The 22,171-nt window shown below is 41.5% G+C and overlaps 1 protein-coding gene across 1 annotated transcript in view; it reads left to right on the plus strand.

Annotated features, from left to right (window-relative positions):
- LOC138156134 (maestro heat-like repeat family member 5) overlaps positions 1–22,171 on the plus strand; it is a 99,490-nt gene that overhangs the window by 66,951 nt on the left and 10,368 nt on the right. Inside the window, exons 22-26 of the mRNA XM_069081358.1 lie at positions 6,180–6,294; positions 9,252–9,395; positions 10,243–10,419; positions 11,801–11,956; positions 17,109–17,231. Coding sequence (XP_068937459.1) covers positions 6,180–6,294; positions 9,252–9,395; positions 10,243–10,419; positions 11,801–11,956; positions 17,109–17,231 — 715 coding nt within the window. The remainder of the gene's footprint in view (positions 1–6,179; positions 6,295–9,251; positions 9,396–10,242; positions 10,420–11,800; positions 11,957–17,108; positions 17,232–22,171) is intronic.

Genomic DNA, 22,171 nt, shown 5'->3' on the forward strand with positions numbered 1-22,171 from the left:
TCTCTCTCTCTCTCTCTCTCTCTCTCTCTCTCTCTCTCTCTCTCTCTCTCTCTCTTTGTCTCTCTCTATCTCTTCCCTCCCTTCCCTCTCCACTTCCTGAGATGGTAAACAATCTGACATAGGTTAAACATGCAATCATGTAAAACATTTCCATATTATTCATTTAGTACAAGAAGACTCAAACAAAAAAGAAAAAAATGCAAAATAGCATGTTTCAATGTATATTCAGACAGCATCAGTTCCTTCTTTGGAGGCAGACAGTATGTTTCATCATGAGTCCTTTGGGGTTGTCTTGGGTCATTGTATTGCTGAGAATAGCTATGTCATTAACAATTCTTTATTGACTATGTATGATGTTCTCCTTGTTCTGCTCACTTCACTTTGCAGCAGTTCATGTAAGTCTTTCCAGGTTATTCTGAAATCATTTTGCTTGTCATTTCTTATAACACAATAATATTCCATCACAATAATATACTACAGCATGTTTAGCCATTCCCCAATGAAGGGACATCCCCTCAATTTCCAATTCTTAGCTACCACAAAAAGAGTTGCTATAAATATATAAAATGGCCTTTTTAAAAGGTTCCTTTGGGGGCAGAGCCAAGATAGCAGAGTAAAAGTAGGAACTTGCTTGAGCTCACCATCCAGCCACCTCCAATACCTGTAAAAATGACCCTAAACAAATTTTAGTGCTATAGAACCCACAAACTGACAGAGAGGAACAAATCTCATGCTGAAGGCAGCCTGGCAGGCAGACAGAAGGGTCTATTGCACTGGGCCGGGAGGGAGAGCAGTTCTGTGTGAGCCACACCAGCACAGACTGCCAGCACAGACCAGCAGCACCGACCAACTGGAACAGACTTCTGGGGACTGATTCACTGGCAGCTGTGGCAGTTTCCAGACTTCTCAACTCATAAACACCAAAGATAAAGTAAAAGGTCAGTAGGGAAACTCTGTTGACCCTAGGTTAGAGAAGAGTGCAGGCTGACCCCTACCCCCAGGGTGGTGGATATAGCAGCTACAGCTGCTGCAGTGGCTGCTTCCTGAGCTCCAGGCCCACAGATTGTGGGGGGACCAAATGACTGTCCAAAAAGTAATTGCAGGACTCTCTTTGCTGGCGCTGTGGCAGGATTCTCTTGCTTTGCCTTGCTTGGATCTGGGTCACAGTCTTGGGTGTCCTGCGGTAAGGAGCACTGGTGTGACAGAGTTTGTTGAGGCTGTGGAGTGGCAGTCCTCCTCACAGTTCTGAGGCAGGTTCCTACAAGAAGCTCTGACAACAGCTCCACACAACCCCAGTGATTTGGGACAAAGCTCTCTCCATTCTGGAAGCAGAGTTTTACCATGGCAAAGAACTCAAAAGCCAAGTAAGTGACTAGCAAGATGAGCAAGCAGAGGAAACATAATCAGATCATAGATTCCTTTTTGGGGACAAAAAGGATCAAAGCATGGAAAGGGCAGGAGACAATAAAGTCAGAACTCCTGTATCAAAAGCTTCCAAGAAAAATATGAACTGATTACAGGCCACGGAGGAGCTAAAGAAGGATTTTGAAAATCAAGTAAGAGAAGTGGAGGAAAAATTGGGAAGAGAAATGAGAATGATGCAAGAAAATCATGAAAAGTGAATCAATATCCTTCTTAAAGGAGACCAAAAAAAAATAAGGAATAACACCTTAAAAAATAGACAAATGGCAAAAGAGACCCAAAAGGTCAATGAGGAGAAGAATGCCTTAAAAAGCTGAATTTGCCAGATGGACAAGGAACTTCAAAAACTCACTGAAGAGAATAATTCCTTCAAAATTAGATTGGAGCAAATGGAAGCTAATGACTTCATGAGAACTCAATATACTATAAACCAGATACAAACAAATGAAAAAATAGAAGGCAATGTGAAATATCTCATTGAAAAAAACACTGACCTGGAAAATAGATCCAGGAGAGATAATTTTAAAATTATTGGACTACCTGAAAGCTATGATCTAAAAAAGAACTTAGAAATCACCCTTCAAGAAATTATCAAGCAAAATTGCCCTGATATTCTAGAACCAGAGGGCAAAATAGAAATTGAAAGAATTCACCAATCACCTCTTGAAAAAGATCCCAAAAAGAAAACTCCTAGGAATATTATAGCCAAATTCCAGAGTTCCCATGTCAAGGAGAAAATATCACAAGCTGTCAGGAAGAAACAATTTGAGTATCGTGGAAATGCAATCAGGATAGCACAAGATTTAGCATCTTCTACATTAAGGGATTGAAGGGCTTGTAATATGATATTCTGGAGGTCAAGGAGCTAGGATTAAAACCAAGAATCACCAAACCAGCAAAACTGAGTATAATACTTTAGGGGAAATATAGAAATTCAGTGAAATAGAGGACTTTCAAGCATTCTTTTTTTTTTTGCCTTTTGGAGGGCAATTTGGGGTTAAGTAACTTGCCCAAGGTTACATGGCTAGTATTTTTGTGTGGGTGTTAAGTGTCTCAGGCTGGAACCGAACTCAGGTCCTCCCGACTCCAGGGCCAGCTTTACTCACTATGCCACCTAGCCGCCCCACTTTCAAGCATTCTTGATGAAAAGACTAGAGCTGAACAGAAAATTTGACTTTTGGATACAAGAAGCAAGAATGCATGAAAAGGTAAACAGGAAAAAGAAATCATAAGGAACTTATTAAAGTTGAACTATTTATATTTCTACATGGAAAGACGATATTTGTAACTCATAAGACTTTTCTCAGTATGAGGATAGTTGAAGGGAATATATATGTATGTGTAGATAGGTAGGTAGATAGATGTATATATAGATGGGTTTAGGTGTGTGTGTTTACATGTATACATAGACAGAGGGCACTGAGTGAGTTGAATATGAAGGGATGATATCTAAAAAAATAAAATTAAGAGGTGAGAGAGGAGTATATTGGGAGAAGGAGAAAGGGAGAGATAGAATATGATATATATGGTATATATAGAGGACATATGGAATATGATAGAATATCACATAAAAGAGACAAGAGAAAGCTGTCACAATGGAAGGGAAGAGGAGGAAGGTGAAAGGGAATGAGTCAACCTTACTCTCATTGGATTTGACTTAAGGAGGGAATAACATACACACTCAATTGGGTGTCTTACCCTACAAGAAAGTAGGGGGGAAGGGGATAAGAGGGGAGATGATAGAAGGGAGGGCAGATTGGGGGAGAGGGTAGTTAGAAGCAACACTTGAAAATGGACAGGGTCAAAGGAGAAAATAGAATAAATGGGGGGTGGGATAGGATGGAGGGAAATAATAGTTTTTCACAATATGACTACTATGGAAATGTTTTACATAACTACATGTGTATAACCTACATTGAATTGCTTGTCTTCCCAGTGGGAGTAGGTGAGGAGGGGAGAAAAGAGAGAATCTCAAACTCAAAGCATTAAAAACAAATGTTTAAAAAATTGTTTTACATGCCACTGGGAAATAAGATATACAGGCAATGGGATATAGAAATCCATCTTGCTGTACAAGAAAGTAAGGAGGCATTGGGGGATATAAGAGAGGGCAGATTGGGGGAAGGGATATTCAGTATGCTTGCTGTCTTGGGGTGGGGATAGGGGAGAGATGGGGAGAAAATTTGCAACTCAAAACCTTGTGGAAATGAATATTGAAAAATAAAAATAAATAAATAAACTGACTGGGGCGGAGAGGAGGTTCCTTCTAACTTGGAGATTCTGTGATATGAATTTGCCCAAGTGTCAGTCAGGTAATAAGTAAAAGCCTGAATTCAAACTCAGATCCTTTGTCTCAAGAGCTAGTGGTCACTCCACTAGACTTAAGTGGAATTGGATGGCTGGATTAGGTAGGCTTTATAAAAGTTAAAGAGGAACCTCAGAGAGGGATTACTTACCCTTAATGGTTTGATCTATTATAGAAATCCTATCTCCGTCAAGGCCTCACCCTTCTAAGACCTACATCTGTATCAGGAAGGCCTCTTTGACTGTTCTGACTGATACCAGTCTCTCTCTTGATTCCTAATATGGTTTGACACCATGACACATTAATATCAATAGCTAGCATTTATGTAGTATTTTAAGGTTTTCAAATACTGTCTCATTTCATCTTTATAACAACCCTGGGAAGATAAGTACTATTATTAGCCTCATTTTACAGAAGCAGAAACAGACTCTGAGAAACTTGCCCAGGGTTACACAGCTAGAATGTCTGAGACCAGATTTGAACTCAGGTCCTCCTGACTCCAGGGCTGGTGCTCTATTCACTGTGCCCCTCCTCCCCCCAACAGACTCACTTCTTAACGAGGTCTATTCACTTAATGTGCATTACTTCAAAGTGAGTAAGTGAAAAGGCCTTAGCCTAAAAGGATCAGGGACTGGACCATCTCCAGTTATCCTGATGAATACTGGGTCACTGGATCTAGATGGTTCAGGAGGAGAAAGTGAGGCTGGTGACCTTACACAGCCCTCCCTCATTCAAATCCAAGTCAACTGCAAGTCATGTCATCATCTCCCTGATGCCATGGTCCTCTTTGAAGATGAAGAACAAGCACAACAACCTTATAGACTGATTGTAAAAGTCTAAGTGGTTTAAGTCTCTCATTGACTCTACTTGTCCAGTCTCATCCTTTGCAAACATTCACACGGAGGCACATGACGCTGAAACATCTGGGAACTCACATATGTACATACATGAAGATACATAGAATACACACATATAACTCATATAGAAGTCTGACACATTGCTTTCATAACAACAACTTTATAAGACAGGCAGTACATGTTCGATGGGCTCCATCCTATGGATAACTCTAAAAACTCAAGTGACAGGCCCATAGTCACAGAGCTAGTAACTAAGGTAACATTTGAACCCAGGTCTCCTGACCACAATTCTAACCCTTTCTAGTACATCATCCTGCCTCTCCCATTCTGATGGATCTATGATCTCAGAAGGTGGACACTTCCTCCAATGGTACAGACTGCAACCCATCCATACCTCCTCACCCTGGGCAACCCTTCTTGTCCATGTCCTCCCCTGGGATTCCACCCAACATTCTAAGGAGGGCCTTTCTTTAGAAAACCTTGACATTACGTGGATGACAATGAAGCATATAGGCCACTCATCAGCTACCCCTTATTTTCCCTGCATGACCCGCCCACCTTCCTTTCCAGTCTATAGTTTTCTGACATTTTTCTTTTAGGCCATTTCCTCTGCACATTTCTTTTTTGGCAATATATGCCACAGCCTACTCACACCTACCATGTGTCCTCCTCACAACATAATGATAATAGTGATCATAAAAATAGCTCTGCCAACATCCTCCTCCAATGCCTCATCATGCCAAAAGAGTCAGCAATCCTGGCTTCTCCAAGGCAGTGCCAGTAGCCCAAGCTGTGGTTGGCCCTACCAATCTGGGAGAGATGTCAATGCGAGCCCTCCAATGGACTGTGTGCATACAATTGCCTAGCTAAGTGCTAAGGAACTGATCAGCAGAAAAGGCAGATTTTGTTGTTGTAGGGCCAGAGAAATATATCAAGATCATCTACCAAAGCATGGAAGGTTATGAAGTGTGTTGTTTCATAGTTAGACTCTTGGAAAAAAATCATCTGAAATCATTAACCTGCCTTCCTGCCTCTCATCCACTCCTCATTGTCTGGCTTTGAACACCACAACTCAACTTCCAAGGGTATTCCTTCCAAAGGATATCAATAATCTCTTAACTTCTGCATCCAATGACTTTGTCTCAGTCTTTTTCCTAAAAATAGCTCACATTTTTATAGTGCCTTAAGGTTAACAAAGCACTTTCATCACAACAGCCCTATAAGATATAAAGAGCAAATGCTTCTAACTTCATTTTATAGATGAGAAAACTGAGACCCATAGAGTTAAAGTGACTTACCCAGAAACATATTATTGCTAGGGTCTGAGTGACCTGCCCAAGGATCATAAGTTTAAATGACCTGCCCAGGATAACACAACTAGTAAGACTCATGGGCAGGGAAGGAGATTTTTGAAGAAACTTGCTCAGAATACCTAGTGCCACAGTGACCAGAACCCGAGGCTTTCCTAACTACAGTGCACTCACTACTTGTACACATGCCATACACAGAGAAATAAATAGCCACTCCCAAAACCAAATGTTGCTATAGGATGCCTTGGCTGTAAGTATGTCTCATTCCCTCCTGTCCCATTGCAGGGCCATGGTGCAGAATTCCTGCAGCCAAATCAAAGGAGTCCTTTACCAGACCATCTCCACTGTGGAGGCCAAGCCAGAACGCGACAAGAAGGTAGCTAGCCTCTTCTTCACAGAGGTAGGATACTTGCTGAGGGTAGTGGAAAAAACTCTGGGTATCTTCTTCAAGGATATTCCTTTTCCTATCCCATTACAAAACAGGAAGGAGAATCCCAAAATCCCAGAGGTAAAGTGGGCCTCAAAGACCCAGATCTAGTCTAATCTATATGTAAATAATATGCTTTGACAAGTGGTCACCCTACCTCTACCTGAAGGGGAGCCCATTCCACTTATGGATAACTCTTAATAGACACTTTTTCCTTACAGTGAGCCTAAGTCTTCCTCTTGGCAACTTTCACTTAATCTGCTTCTTCCCTTTGAGTTTAACCCCAACAAACTAATCCACTTCCAACCCCCAAGACAGCCCTTGAAATACTTGAAGACAGCTATCAGCCCTTTTTGACCAAAAAAAAAAATCTAAAACATTCCCCTAGTGTAAGACAAATGTCCTGGACCAGAAGTTTGGGAAAGGATAGGCCATCCTTCTGACATGGAGACAGAGCCTAATCTTCATTGAATATCCCTCGCTGTCCCTTGGGACAACCTTTCTCCAAGCTCTACTTTCCCCACCCTTTCTAAAGCCTGTTTCACTGCCCAATCTGGGCCCCACTCTAGGAGCAGAGCCCCACAGTGCCTTTTGCTACTAGAAGGAAGGCAGTCTGTTATCTATGCCTCCAACTCCCTCCCCTGACCCAAGAAACTGAGCTATAACTTAAGGCAGACCACCAGGACTTCATTTGAGTGGGGCATTTGCCACAGTATAGAGAAATCATCCCTGAGGTAGTAGACATAAGGAGATACCAACAAATGATTGTGTTTCTCTAAGGAAGAAAACAGGGATAGGACCTCTAGGGTGAGGTCCTAGATGGAGAGGAGGGCATATAATTATGAAACCAGTAGCTGTATGGGAAGCGTCAGTCATCAGTCAACAAGCATTTATTAAGTACCTGCTGTATGCCAGGCAGTCTAATGGGGGAGAAAACATGACAACAGCTATGGACAAACAGGCTATGTACAGGATAAAAATGGAGAATTAAAAGGGATCAGGAAAGCCTTTTTTTTTTTTGCAAAATGTAATTTAATGTTAAGGGAAAATGTGTTAAACTCATTTTAAATGATAAAAATTTCCAACATCAAACAAATACAGAAAACCTGACATAATTATTTACATAATACTCTGAGATATTTTAATATTAAGAGGTATAGGGAAAGCTTTTAACAAGCTTTTAGGGAAAGCTTTTAACAAGAGCTCCCCTCTAACAAAAGTATTGTAAAAATAAAGTACATATATACCATAATCACATGAATGAGTCTTAAAGACACAGGACAATGTAATTCTTTTAGAGACACATGGAGTCAACATACAAAATTACATGGATACCCCTAAAAAAGAAGGTGGGATTTTAGCTGAAAACAGAAGGAAGCTGGGGAAGACAAGAGGTAGAGATAAGGAAGGAGAACATTCCAAGCACATACAACAGGCTAATGTGAGGGAAGGGGCACAAAAAGAAGGTGACATCAGGACCTTTGGATCCTGGGAGCATCCTCTTTCCTCTAAAGTTTTGTTCTCCTTAGCTTCTTAAACTTTGCTGAAGCCCAGAGCCCTGGAACTGGGCAGGGCTAGGTTAAATATATAAAAATCAAAGGAGGAAAACAGAAAGACCCCAATGAAAGAAATAAGTCATTCTGGGCTAACTGCTCCCTAAAGTCAAATGAGAAAAAATAAAATAAAAACCTTAAGTAGTCCTTCCAAAAGAGTTTGGTGATAATGAGAAGACAAACGGAGGGGAGGGGGGTGGAGGCTGGCAATGTGGTATGATACAAAGAGAACACTTGATTTGGGTACATAGGGTCTGGGTTCCAATCACATCACTACCTCTGTGACTATGGGCAAATGATTTCATTTCTCTGGTCTCCATTTCTTCATTTTAGAAGTGAAGGCTGTCCTGAGAAAAGGGAGGAGGGGACCCTTGGGAATCCCAGAGGTGAAACTGAAACATGGTCATCATATCAGAACCCTGTCCTAGAAATGTCTATGGCTCCACATTGCCGATGGGATCAAGTCACTCTGTCAGTTTCTCCATTCTAACCCCGGCCTTCCCCCATTAAGCCTGCTTGCTTCTGGATGCTCTCAGATCTTTGAAATCAAAAAAGCTAATCTTTTTATTCTTCCCAAAGTGGAAAAAACAATAATTCTGCCACCAAATTGCTTTATGACAAGTGACAAGTCCCTTTCCCATCTCTGGACCTTCAGCTTCCTTCCCTATAAAATGAGAAGGTTGAATTAGATGTTCTCTTCTACCATCTTTCCAACTCTGAAATGCTATAGCTGTAATTTCTGACTCTGCACCTGTTTATCTATCCTCTTGAGCCCCAGAAAAAGAGACTATACTGTCCCCTGCCACATCACTGTCCTGAATCCTTTGTCTACCTAAAGGCTAGACTAAATGGGCAAGGGAAAAGGAATAAGCATTTACATACATGCCAAGCACCGTGCTAATTGCTTTACTCGCTTGAGGTAGCTACTATTATCATCCCTATTTTACAGTTGAGAAAACCGAGGCAAATAGAGGTGAAGCAATTTACCCAGGTTCACACAGCGAGTAAATGTCTGAGGTTCAATCTGAACTCAGGTCTCCCTGATCCTAGGCCCAGGGCTCTCTCCATTGCTCTACCAGCTGTCACTAAGATTCCTTCCACACCTGATGTTCCATAGTTTTCATTTCTGTCTCTGTGCCCTATCTATCTCCATAAGTCCTAGAAACAAAGTCCATACTACCCTCTTGCCATATTGCTGTTCCTGGTTCCTCATCAGCCTAAGAGAGACCATTCCCTGAGACAACAGCTCTAGAAAGATCAGCCCCCATCACTCCTATGCCATCCTTATTCAAAGTGTGCATACCTTATTATCAGAGAAACATCCCCATGAGGGGAGAGAGGGGACTAGGGATGACATTGCCCCCTCCCCCACTTCAGTTTCTCAACAGCCCCGTGATGTTGGAGGAGCTACCCAAACAGGCCATATTGTCACACCTCCATCAAGGACTGGCTGATCTCAATCCTTCCATTCGAGTGATCAGCCTGCAAGGTCTCAAGAATGTCATCTTTGACTCAGAGAAGGTAAAAAGGGACAAGGAGGCTGACTTATTCATTCATTGACTCAACTAGACAGTTCTCACTCACTTATCCATGAATGTGCATATGGGTGGGAAAGAAGAACCTGACCAGAGAGGAGTAAATATGATAAGGATTTACAGATGTGGTAGAGAATAAGGGGAGATAGAAGTGAGCAAGAGGGAAGGAATAGTACCCTCATGGCTTTGAATGCTAGGCAGACTTGACACTTGTTGAAGAAGACAAATGGGGAGCCATCTTCTGTTCTGAGCATAAGATCCTAGGATTCAAGACTCAAAAGAGGAGAAAACTAAGATCCAGAGAAACTAAGAAAACCAGAGAAGAGCCCGTTAGTCTAAATTCACAAGGTGACTAACAGAGCCAGGATTCTAACCTAGACGTCCTGGAAGAGCTCTTCAAATCCAGAGCCCTTCCCACCAACTCTCACTGGGGAGTGATATGATGAACATGCTATTTGGTGAGATCAGTTCAGACAAAATTTCCAGAAAGTGGTTTCCACATTCCTGGGGAAAACTGATTAATTATTTGTCAGAAGGGATTCCTGTTCACTTATAGGTTGATCCATCTGTGGTCCAAGGTCCCTTAAATCCTGGAGGGTGTCTAATTCTAAAAAGAAAGGGGATACCAAAGATGTCAAATTTAAATAGGAAGAGATCCCATATTGACTTAGAAAACCACAAATTAACATCATCTATGTTGGGTATTTATGTTTATTTTATTCAACATTTCCCAATTACATTTTGATCTGGTTCTGGTGACCCTTGGTAGTTCTGTGGGGCTGTCCAGGCCTCAACTTTGACCCCTCTGGCTAGACTGGTTTTCTCTCCTCCAGGGTAACCTTCTCCGGGCCCAGTTGCCAGCCTTCTTGGAGGGCTTCTATGATGATAACGAGCAGGTGGTCATCAGGGTAATGAGCACAGTGGCTGATGTCCTATACTGCCTGGGCCAGCAAGGGGCTGACAACCAGTGTCGGGAGATTGCCCTCAATCTTCGCAACTTCTTTGATGATGTGAGTGTGACTGTGGATATCTCCATGTATGCATCTCCTCGTACAAGAACCCTAGGGGGTTCAAGCTGAAATCTGAGAGGTTGGGGGGCTCTAAGACTGTGTCTATGCCTGGAGTGTACTCTTCTCTCGCTTCTGTCCTTTCTCAGATCTTCACATTTTATAGAAGGGGAAACTGAGGCCCAGAGAGGGGAAAAAGAAACTTACCAATGGTCACACAGGTAGCAAATGGCAAAGTTAGGAGTCCCTGACCCCTGATCTGGAGCTTCTCCCATCTTATGTTGGTATGGAGTTGGAAGGAGTACTGGATATGTCAGTTTGAATTTTGAGTCTACAACAACTCTCTGTGTGACCTTCAATTTCCCTGCCTATAAAATAGGGAGTTTGGATTATGTGACTCTAAGGTTCCTTCTAGGCCTAGGCCTTAGGGATCTATAAGTACATACATGTTCCAACAATAAAGAACACACATCAGTTTGAACACAGCATTTGCTGCCAATAGCCCCACAGAGAGCACCTTGCTTCTCTCCTCATCTGGAGTTGTCAGGTGATAGATAAGATCAGGAAGAGCCAGAACCCAAGGTTCTGGGCTCTAAAATATGTCCTATATATTGGCTGCAGGGCTGAGTACATGGACAGGAAGGGTAAGCAAGAGAGCCTTTAATGGCAGATCAGGGCACTTCTCACAGGTTGTATATTGTGCTTGAGGAAGTGTCGTATGCCAGGCTGTGCTGTAACTTGGCATCCTTTGGGAACCTGAGGCCTGAGATGTATAGGATAATTACTAGGTCACAAAGTCAGGGACAGCTGTATCCTCCCAGCACCCTCTGAGCCTTTCCTCCTACTCAGCTTGCCTGGTTCAGAAAACACATGATCCTGACAACATGATTACATATTGGAGGTAATTTGCTGAGAGATAAAGTGGGTACATGTGTGCCATTGTGTGTAAGGAGGATTGTGGGTATATGTGAATATTCACATGCATGACACTTTCTATGGGTCCACTTACTTGTATGTATGTATGTACCTGCATGTGTGCATAGCAGTGTATATGTTTCAGAAAGAAAGAAATCCTCTCCTTCCAAAATCTTTGCTTAAAACAAGAGTAATAGACCCTGCCCTTGGGGGGAGACTCTGGTCTGAGGTAAAGACTGCTGCCAAGAATTTCCAGGGCCATACATCAAGGCTGATAAATAGTGGTAAAATGAGGTAAAAAGCTGCCTGAGGACAGGGACTGTTTCATTTTTGTCTTTGTAGCCCCAGGGCATAGCAAAGCCCCTAACATACAGTAGACACTTAATAAAGGTTTTTGATTTATTCATTGATGATGGTTGGGGGTGGGGTGGGGCGGGGGCGGGGGCTCCTCTGGGCTTGTCATTTTCAGGATCGAGATAAAGTCCGAGCATCAGCCATCTCCCTGTTCGGAGACTTAGTGATTTCCATGGAGGGAAAGGATCACTATTCTCTGAAGCCCCAGGTGCACCAGAGCCTGATCCCCCTTCTCATGCACCTGAAGGACGATTGCCCCACAGTTATAACGGTCAGTCAACCCAATGGTCAAGCAGAGTCTGATTGTCAAATAATCAGACAACCATCCTGTCAGTCATCATGACAAGTAGTCACAGAGACAGGCAGTCATTCAGGTAGTCACTCAGGTCTAATGGTAATCCAACAAGCCTTCAGACAGAGGGATTAGGTGGTCAGTTAGTTAAGGATCAATCAAGCACTGGAATCAGCCAAGCCATCCTTCAAGTTGTTACTAAGTATACCCTGCTGGACTGAGCCCATCTCTAGGAAAAGGGATTTTACCTTTACCCTTTGCAAAAAGACATTGAATCTGTGCCCCTGAAGAGGTAGGAAGATGGGGAAGGGAGAGAGTGGGGTGAGGGATTGGTAGAGGAGTTAGGGAAAGAGGAAGAAACAATTCTCTCCCCAGCTCTGGTTAAGTATGGGACAACCCAGCCAATGCACATTCACACTGGTTGCCACCCTTCCCCCACCTTAGACTGGTCTTATCTTCATTACAAATCCACTGACTGATTTTGTTGAGAACCACAGTCTTATTTCATTTTCATTCAATCCAATGCCCTATTTTCATGAAGCCAACTTGAGTATTTTCATTTGGCCTAGTGCCCTGTTTTCATTAGGATAGATGCTTTATGAAACGCATTATTATTATGTATTACTCCCCTTTACACATACTACAATCCAGCCAGAGTGACCTTATTCTTGTTCCTCACAAGGATATCCCATCCCTGGTCTCCTAAGTCTTTGCACAGTCTGTGTCCACACCTGGAGTGCACTTTCTTCTCTTTTCTGTCCTTGCCCAGACCTGGCTTCCTCCAAACCACACTGCATCCTTTTCCATCCTTTTCAGAAGCGATTGTACTCACACCCCACTGTATAGATTCATTGGTTTAGGAGGATAATTTGGAATAGCCCCTTGCTCTTCACTGCCTTAGCTATTGTCTCTCAGCACCCTCAACTTTGGAGTTCATGGTATCGAAAAGTTTCAACCTATTCAAATCAAGGTGACTATTATCTACCAATCCCCAGGTCATTCTCCTTCATATCTCAAAGGGTTTATTGCCTGGTTCACTGTCTTTCTCTCCTCCCTAACGCTTGTCCTTTTTAACAGGGGGTTTCAATCTCCCTAATTTACCATTTCCTTAAATCAACACACTACTTCCCCTAAGCCATATACCCTGGATCTCACCATTACATATAAGAGCTCCACTTTCTTAATCAAAAACTTTGACATTCTTCTACCTGATCATAACCTCTCATCATTCTTTCTCACCCTTCACCCTCACCCTTCCTGAACCCATTCAAGGTCAAGGTTTCATCTTGACCTCCCAATTCCTTTGCCCCTTGTCTTTCAGACCATCACCCTCAATCCACATTCTTATCCCCTCTTGAATCCTTCACCCCCTATCTCAGCTAATCCCTTGTCAAACCTCAGCTCTAGATTACTTCACTCATTCACTTGTTTCTACTCAACTGCAACCGAACATTCAGAACTAGAGGAAGCCACACAGTCATGCAGACCAAATACGCTATAAGTTCACATTAGCCAGCTTCAGTTGGGTCCTCACTGGAGCAAAGTAGATCAATTCTCTGTCTTGCTCCCTCAGAAGCTATTCTAATCCTTGTGTCTCCTCAAGCTTTCCACAATCTCCTTTTCTCCCACTTTCTCAGACGAGAACCTCTCCTCTCACTTTAATGGGAAAATTAAGACTATTTACTTCAAATTCCCTCTTCTCACCCTCAACAGTTCACAAGTATTTATTAAGTACCTACTGCGTGCCAAGTACTGTGCAAAGTGTTGGATCCCTTGATATAATTTCCCACTTTCTACTCCTTTCCCATAGTCTCTGATAATGAGGCTGCCTGGGAAATCTTGGCCAAGGCTAATCCCTCTCTATGTGCTCATGAGGCTGCCCTGAGGACTTTGGCCAAGGCTAATCCCTCTCTATGTGCTCATGAGGCTGCCCTGAGGACTTTGGCCAAGGCTAATCCCTCTCTATGTGCTCATAAGGCTGCCTGGGAAATCTTGGCCAAGGCTAATCCCTCTCTATGTGCTCATGAGGCTGCCCTGGGGACCTTGGCCAAGGCTAAGTCCTCTACATGGGCTCATGATCCCATCCTCTCCTGTCTTCTCCAGTATATTGTCCTCTCAATCTACTACTCCTCCAAACTTCAACGCTTTCTCCCTTCTACTTCTTCCCTCTTGCCTTCAAAAATACCCAATCTTTCCCCTATCCTTAAGAAACCTTCACTAGACCCATATCTTTAAATTAATCATTTTATATTACTCTTCCTTTTCTCAGCCAAACTCTTTGAAAAAGCTCTCTAGACATACTTTCTTCCTCTATCCTCTTCCTCGCTTGTCAACCTTTTGTGATCTGGCTTCGAACCTCTTTACTCACCTGAAACTGCTCTCTCCAAACTACCAATGATCTTAATTGACAAATCTTTTCTCAGTCTTTAGTCTACTTGACCTCTCTGCTGCATTTGACACTATGGGCCACTCTCCCCTCCTCAATAGCCTTTCACCTCTGGGACTTCATGTTACCTACTCTTCTCACCTGGTTCTCCTAGCTGTCTGACTGCTGCTTGTTCATCATTCATCAGATCCACCATTCAGTTATATCCCAAAAAAAATCAGCAAAATAAATTCCAGTTGAAAATTCACAACTGTAAGTTTTAAAAGTGTAAGCTGTATGTAACACAGAAAATACTAGTAACATTTTATAACAATAAATTACACATTCCCAACTATAAGCATTCCCCCAAACTCTATTCTAGGTCTTGTTCTCTTCTTCACTCCTTGGATTTAACTATCATCTCTATGCTGATAAAACACTAATCTATACAATATATTCAGCCCTAGTCTCTTCCCTTCGGTCCCATATCATCCTCTTTTAACCATTTTGAACTTCATGTCCTGGAGACATACTAAACATGTTCAAAAGATAGCTCATTATCTTTTCCCTCAACCCCAACCCCTGGCCCTTCCTAACTTTTCTATTTCTGTTGAAGGCACCACTATTTTTCTAGTGTCTCAGGTTAATAACATCAAAGTCAACCTCAACTTCTCAGTTTTACTCACCCCACAGATGCAATCAGTTGCCAGATCTTGCCATTTCTACCTCCTTATCATCTCTCCACTCACAGAGCTACCACCATAGTTCCTGACCTCAATACTTCTGGTCCAAATTATCAGAAGAGCTTCATAATTAGTCTCCCAACCTTGATTCTCTCTTTACTTCAGTCTTTCTTCCAAACAGTTACCAAGGTAATTTTCCTTAAGAGGAGATCTAACCATTTCACTACCTAATTCTCAAGTGGCTCCCTATTCCTCTATGATCAAAGAAAAAACTCCTTTTAGCTTTTAAAGCCCTTCACAACTTGGCATCAAACTATCCAGCTTCACTGTAAATAGCACATCCTTCTGTACACTACAGTTCGGAGTCTGCAGGGTATTCATGAAGGGCTAGCGCCTCTAGTGTGAGGACTTGCCCAGTCTTTTACAGGGATGCTCATACACCTTTGGTGTCTACCTGGTACTCAACTCTTTCTTGTGGTTTCAAGAAGATGCAGCACGCTGGTAAAACCATCTTGGCAGACAGGCTAAACCAAGCTGAGGGTAGCTTCAACCCCTCCGTGAGTTGGGGGTTGGGGAGGGGCATCTACCCCAAGCATGTGAAGATTTATCCTGGCAGAATAGGCACATGAGAACAATCTGTTCCAACAGTCATGAAGGTGACTGAAGCAGGTGCTGTGGAGCCTTAGAGGCTGGACAGACATCAAAGATGCCAAGGTCATCCACCGCATCCTGGGCCATTGCTAGAGATCTTGACTTTGGTCTTGCTAGTGGACTTTTGTTGACTCTGGAGCAGAAAGTGAGACTGACAACTTTGTACAACTCTGCATCACTTAAATCCAGTTGACACATGAGCCAAGACATCACCCCTGTGATGTCATTGGTCTTCAAAAACAAAGGTCCCGCCAACAACAGTTTTGCCAACCTCTCTGTTGTTCACACCAGTCATTCCATCTTCTGTCTCTTTCTTCGCATTGGCCATCCCTCCAGCTTGGAATATACTCTCTCCTCACCTCACCTCTGCCTCCTAGAAGCCCTCCAGCTCAAGCACCACCTTCTCTAAATAAAGTCTTCTCAGACCCCCTCAACTGCTAATTCCCTTCCTTTCCAACTACCTTGTATTTATCCATATTATTTTGCTATTTATTCTAAATACACACACATATACATATGTATATATATTTCTTGTTTGCCTATTCAAACATAATCATCTTATGAGAGGGGATTGATTCATTCTTTATATTTGTACACCCAGCACTTATCTTAGTGCCTGGTACACGGTAGGCACTTAATAAATGCTTATTGTTTGACAGAATTCTTAATTTCCTTCAAAACTTAGCTCAAGTGCCATCTTCTTCTTTATGTGAGGCCATTCCTGATCCTTCCTCCCATCACCATCCAATGCCAAGATGCTAGTACCACCTTTCAACAAAAAATTACCTTGTATTAATTTTTATATATTTTATTTCAATGTCTACACATTGGTATAGAATATAAGCACTTCGGGGGCTGTTCCAATATCAATGTCTACACATTGGTATAGAATATAAGCACTTTGGGGGTCTGTTCCATTTTTGTCTTTATATGCTCAGCTATTATACAATGGGTGGTACTCATAAGGTTCTTAATAAATGTTTGTTGATTAACTCAGACCCCTGCCTGAGGCAGAGTTAGTACAGGAAAATAAGACTTGTCATTTAAATCCTTGATTCAGTACTAGTTGTGTTGCCCTCAGCAAATTACTTAATCTCTCAGAGTTTCAGTTTCTACCTGTGTCAAAAGGACACAACAATATAGGACTGATAATCACTCGTGCTAGTACTTCCTGCTTTTGAGGCTGTTGTAAGGAAGGCATTTCATAAATCTGTAGCAATGGGAGACACCATTATAATTATAATTTCATCCAATGGGCCCCCGGGGTCAATGTCTCTACTCACAACTAAACATTATGACTTTCCTTGAGGTCCTTCTAGCTCTTGAAGGCCAGGGGAGGAGAAGGGAGATTGGGAGCACCCAGGGTGGGAAGAGGGGAGGGGAGGGGATCCAAGAAGGAGAAAGACCCACCAGATCTATCTCTACCTTGCAGAAAAGCAAGTTCACGTTCTACCGTTGTGCTGTGTTCTTGGACTGGAAGCTCCGCCACACACTGTTCTGTACACTGGCTTGGGAAAACAGCCTCAGTGCCCGCCATTTTCTCTGGTCCTGTCTGGTGAGTGAGCCAGGGCTGAGGTGGGAGGAAGAAAAAAAAAAACTTTTAATTATTTAGTTTCTATTTGATATTGGCTAAAGAGAATTCAATCTATGAAAGAGATTTTGTATGTAATAGACAAAACTAAACACAATAGTATCATGTTTGAGAAACCAAAGACACCAACTATTGGGACAAAGACTCGATATCTGACCAAAACCATCTGGGAAAATTGGAAAGAATCTGGTAGAAATAGATTTAGTTTAAGAAATCATTACTCATGTTATACATATATATGTGTGAGTATGTGTGTATACATATGTATGTGTGTATATGTGTATGTACATATGTATATATGCATATATACCGAAACATATTACTATGTTTTATCTCTATTGTTCATTTATGTATATGTATATACCGGTATATATATATGTAAATATATAGTAATATATATATTGTACATAGTTCCAAATTGATACATGACTTAGAGATAAAAGATTGCATCATAAACCAAGTAGAGGAGCAAGGAAGGAAATATCTAATACATCTTTGGATAGGAGAGGAGCATATAACTAAACAAGGGAAGAAGAAATCACAGAAAATGAAACATTATTTTTATCATACAAAACTAAAAAATTTTTTGCACAAAGTTAATGTAGTTAAAAACTAGAAGGCAAACAGTTTACTGAGGGGAAGGGGAGTGGATCTTTGAAACACTTTTCTCCAATAAAAGTCTGGTGTCCAAGATACATAAGGAACTGACTCAATTATATAAGAACAAGAGACATTGCCTGATAGATAAATACAGACAAAGGAAATAAAATAAAATAAAATATCTTTCTCGAAGAAAGAAATCTAAGCTATTAACATATTCAAAATACTCATGTTGGTATAAGGATATCACTAATAATTTAAAAATAACTGAAGTGACATGTCAGATTGGCTAATGTGACAAAAAAAAGAAAAAGAATAAAAAGACCATTTTTGGAGAAGCTGTAGGGAAATTGACATGTTAATACATTTTTGGTAAAGTTGTAAAAATTGGTCCAGCCATTCTGGAAAGCAATTTAAGAACTATATCCAAAAAGTCACTAAATATTCCCTTTTACCCAGTGATACCACTACTACACATATAAACCAAAAGAGGTCAAAGAAAAAGAAAAGAGAGACCCATATATACAAAAATATTCATAGCAGTTCTTTTTTGTCATAGTACACTAACTAGAACAAAAAGGTATGTCCATCAATTGGAAAATAATTGAACAAATTATGGTATGTGAATGTAATGGAATATTCCTGTAACACAAGAAATGACAAAGGGGACAGTTCCTAAACCTGAGAAGCTTTTAATAAACTGATGAAAAGTGAAGTGAGCAGAATCTAGAGAACAATTTATACAATAACATTGCAAAGAAAAACAAATTTATAAAAGCAAGTAGTAACCAATCATAACTCCCCCAGGAGGTGGCTAAGTGACTCAGTAGATAGAGTACTGGGCTTGGAGTCACAAAGACTCATCTTCCAGAGTTCAAATCCAGCCTCAGACACTTACTAGCTGTGTGACCTGGGCAAGTCCTTTAACCCTGTTTGCCTCGGTTTCCCCATATGTAAAATAAGCTGCAGAAGGAAATGGCAAACCACTCCAATATCTTTGCCAAGAAAACCCCAAGTGGGGTCAGGAAGAATTGGGCATGACTGAACAGCAACAGCTACATGCATCCTAAGGTGAGAGGAGAAATTCAGCCTGACCAGTTGATATCACTGAGGCTAAGTGAAATGGTCCTCATAACTGGAACATGGCTGTGGAAGAGGACATCTTATTCAAAAGGAAGAGAACAACTATGGAGGGATAACATCTAGATGATAATAAGCCAATAGGGTCTATGTGTAGACATCTTGTGCCTGTGAGTCTGGAGTCCCTTATGGAGCTAGGTGGTGGAGTGGATAGAGTGCTGAGCCTAGAGTCAGGAAGACCTGAGTTCAAATTCAGCCTTAGACACTTACTAAGTGTGTGAACTTGGACAAGTCACTTAACCCTGTTTGCCTCAGTTTCCTCATCTATAAAATGAGTTGGAGAAGGAAATGGCAAACCATTCCAGTATTTCTGCCAAGAAAACCCCAAATAAGGTCACAAAGAGTTAGGCATGACCAAAATGAGTGAACATCAAGAATTACAATTTCAAAGGACTAGTGATAAAACATGCTCCTCCCCTACTAACAGGAGGTGCAGAAAGAGACGTTGATTTTTGGATATGGCCAAGGTAGGGATTTGTTTTTGCTTGACTCTGCATATGTGAGACTGGGATTTGTTTTTCTGTCTTTCAGTTTGGGAGTAAAAGAGTTCCCTTCAGTTTGGGGAAGGTGGGGGAAAGAGGGAGCTAACGATAAAGTTAATAAAATGAAAAAAAAATTAAAAGTAAGAAGGATGCTGAAGAAGAGAACAGAAATACGGTCAGTAGGAAACAGACAAGCAGGGCGGCTCTGAAAACAAAATTCAACTTGCTGATGATGACCTGGAGATCGAATCCCAGGCTCAGACACTCAGCACCACACCCGGAAATAACTGGCCGTGTAACCTTGAGCAAGTTACTTAACCCCAATTGCTTAAAAAAAAAAAATTCAACTTGCTGACTTTGTCTGGAGGGTTGGGTGGTTAATGGGATATAAGATCTTACCCCACGCCTGCACCTCCCCCCCAGCCCATTAATAGGCCCGTGTGCCCACCTGTGCTACATCCTGAATCACATAGAGCCCACTGGGGGAGGAACTTGCTTGCCTAGGGGAGGCTTGCTTGTAGGAAGACTTTCACACATTTTGACACTAACATAATTAGGCACTGAGTCACGAGGGTTGTGATATCTTCTGGTTTTGAGAAGTCTATATATATTCTGAGTTGGTATTTTGCTTTGGGGCTTCACTTATGAGAAGGATCTTTTGATTTCCTGGTTGAGACTGAGTAGCTGTATGTTCAGAGCTCCCCCCAATTACCCAGATGTTGTCTGTGCTCCTTCAATCCAGTGATGTATGTAAAGTGTAGTTCAATATTGCTATGTCATACAGCTGGAATCCTATCTGTTGGTCTTTATGCTAATTTCCGTTTGTATTTTCTCCACATTCGGGGTGCTGACCTTTCCCCTGAACTAATGAACATAATTAAAAGAAGATTGTTGATCCCCTTAAAAGTTGCTTTCCTTTAAGAAAAGCAGATCAAAGAACCTGTGTTAGCAGGTCATCCTGGGTGTGCTAGAGTACTTGCTGTTAGAAGGGTGAAGCTAGCTAGCTGTCTCTGATGCAGATTCACAGCATTGCACATGTTCTTCTTTTTCCATTCTGTTTTGCTAGTGGAGATATTCATCTTGTTTGATGTTGATTACACTCAGCATTTAAAAATAAATGTTTTAGTTGTGTCCAATTCCCCATGTCTCCATTTAGAATTTTCTTGACAAAGATACTGGAGGAGTGGTCTGCCATTTTCTTCTCCATCTCATTTTACAGATGTGGACACTGAGGTCAAAGAGAGTTAAGTAGTTTTCCCAGGGTCACATACCTAGTAAGTGTCTACGGCCAGATTTGTACTCAGAAAGAGGAGTCTTCCTAACTCTAGGCTCAGCACTCTATCCACAGTTCCTCCTAACTGTCCAAAAAAGTAAAATTGCAAATAAATAAATGATATGATTCCTCCAATGGGGAAAACAACTGATTCCCTTTCCTTAAGAGAACTACAAATGCATTTATTAAGCACCTGACTATAGTAATTGAATTTTCTTCTGGACAGATATAAGGTTTACACAACAAGAGCAGCAACAATAATATGAGAATCCATCTTTGCATGGCACTTGAACGCTGGGAAGACATTTTACTCACACTAACCCTGTGAGTTAACTTAGATTAGGCACCATCCCTGCCTTCAAGGAACTTACTATCTAACAGGAATCTATGACACCAGTGCTAGTAGCCATGTTACAAATAGTCAAATGATAAAGGTAAAGGGGGAGGGGAGTATAAAGAAAGTGCTATGTGAGGTTTGAGGGGAAGGACCATTGTGATGAGGGATCAGGAAGGCTTCCTGGAGGAGCGATGGTATTTACGATCAACTTTAACTCCAATGGCTAAGATGTCAGGAAAAAGGGAGAACAGGGGCACCGAGGCATGGATACAACTAGGGTAAACGAAGATACATATACACATACACGTACACATATACACACATGTACGCATACATGTGCATATACACATACATGCATGTGTACACCTACACAAACATATGCACGTACACATACACATACATATATGTATATAAATTCTGCTCCCTAAATCCTTTACCTATACTCTTTCCCAGGAAGTGGCTAGCATATTTTATCAACAGTCTTTTGGGATCATGAATGGTCATTGTATTGGTCATAATTCTTACACTTTTTAATTGTTTGTTTGGTTGTTGTTGTTATCTACATTGTTCTCCCAGTTCTGCTCATTTCATTCTTAATTAGTTTATAAAAGTCTTCAACATTGTACATCTTTATAATACTGATGTTGTCACAAATTATTCTTCCATTTCTAATTCCTTCAGTCTGCATCACTTCATTTAAGTCTTTCCACATCTCACTGAAACCATCTACTTCCTCATGCATTCCATCACATTCACATATCATACATACCTTATTCAGTCATTCCTCAATTGATAAACATCCCTTTAGTTTCCTTTTTTTGTCACCACAAAAAGAGTTAGTTTTGGGGTGGCTAGGAGGCACAGTGAATAGAGCACTGGCCCTGGAGTCAAGAGGACATGAGTTCAAATCCAGCCTCAGACACTTAACACTTACTGTATGACACTTAATCCCAATTGCCCAGCCTTCCCCCTTCCAAAAAGCAAAAAAAAAAAGTTACTCAGTTTCTTCCACTGTAAAATGATGGTGGATGGATGGATGGATGGATGGATGGATGGATGGATGGATGGATGG

This window comes from Petaurus breviceps, unplaced genomic scaffold, assembly GCF_028583685.1.
Source record: "Petaurus breviceps papuanus isolate PSGF00001 unplaced genomic scaffold, PetGlider_PUasm1.0 98, whole genome shotgun sequence".
In the NCBI taxonomy this organism is placed as follows: Eukaryota; Metazoa; Chordata; class Mammalia; order Diprotodontia; family Petauridae; genus Petaurus; species Petaurus breviceps.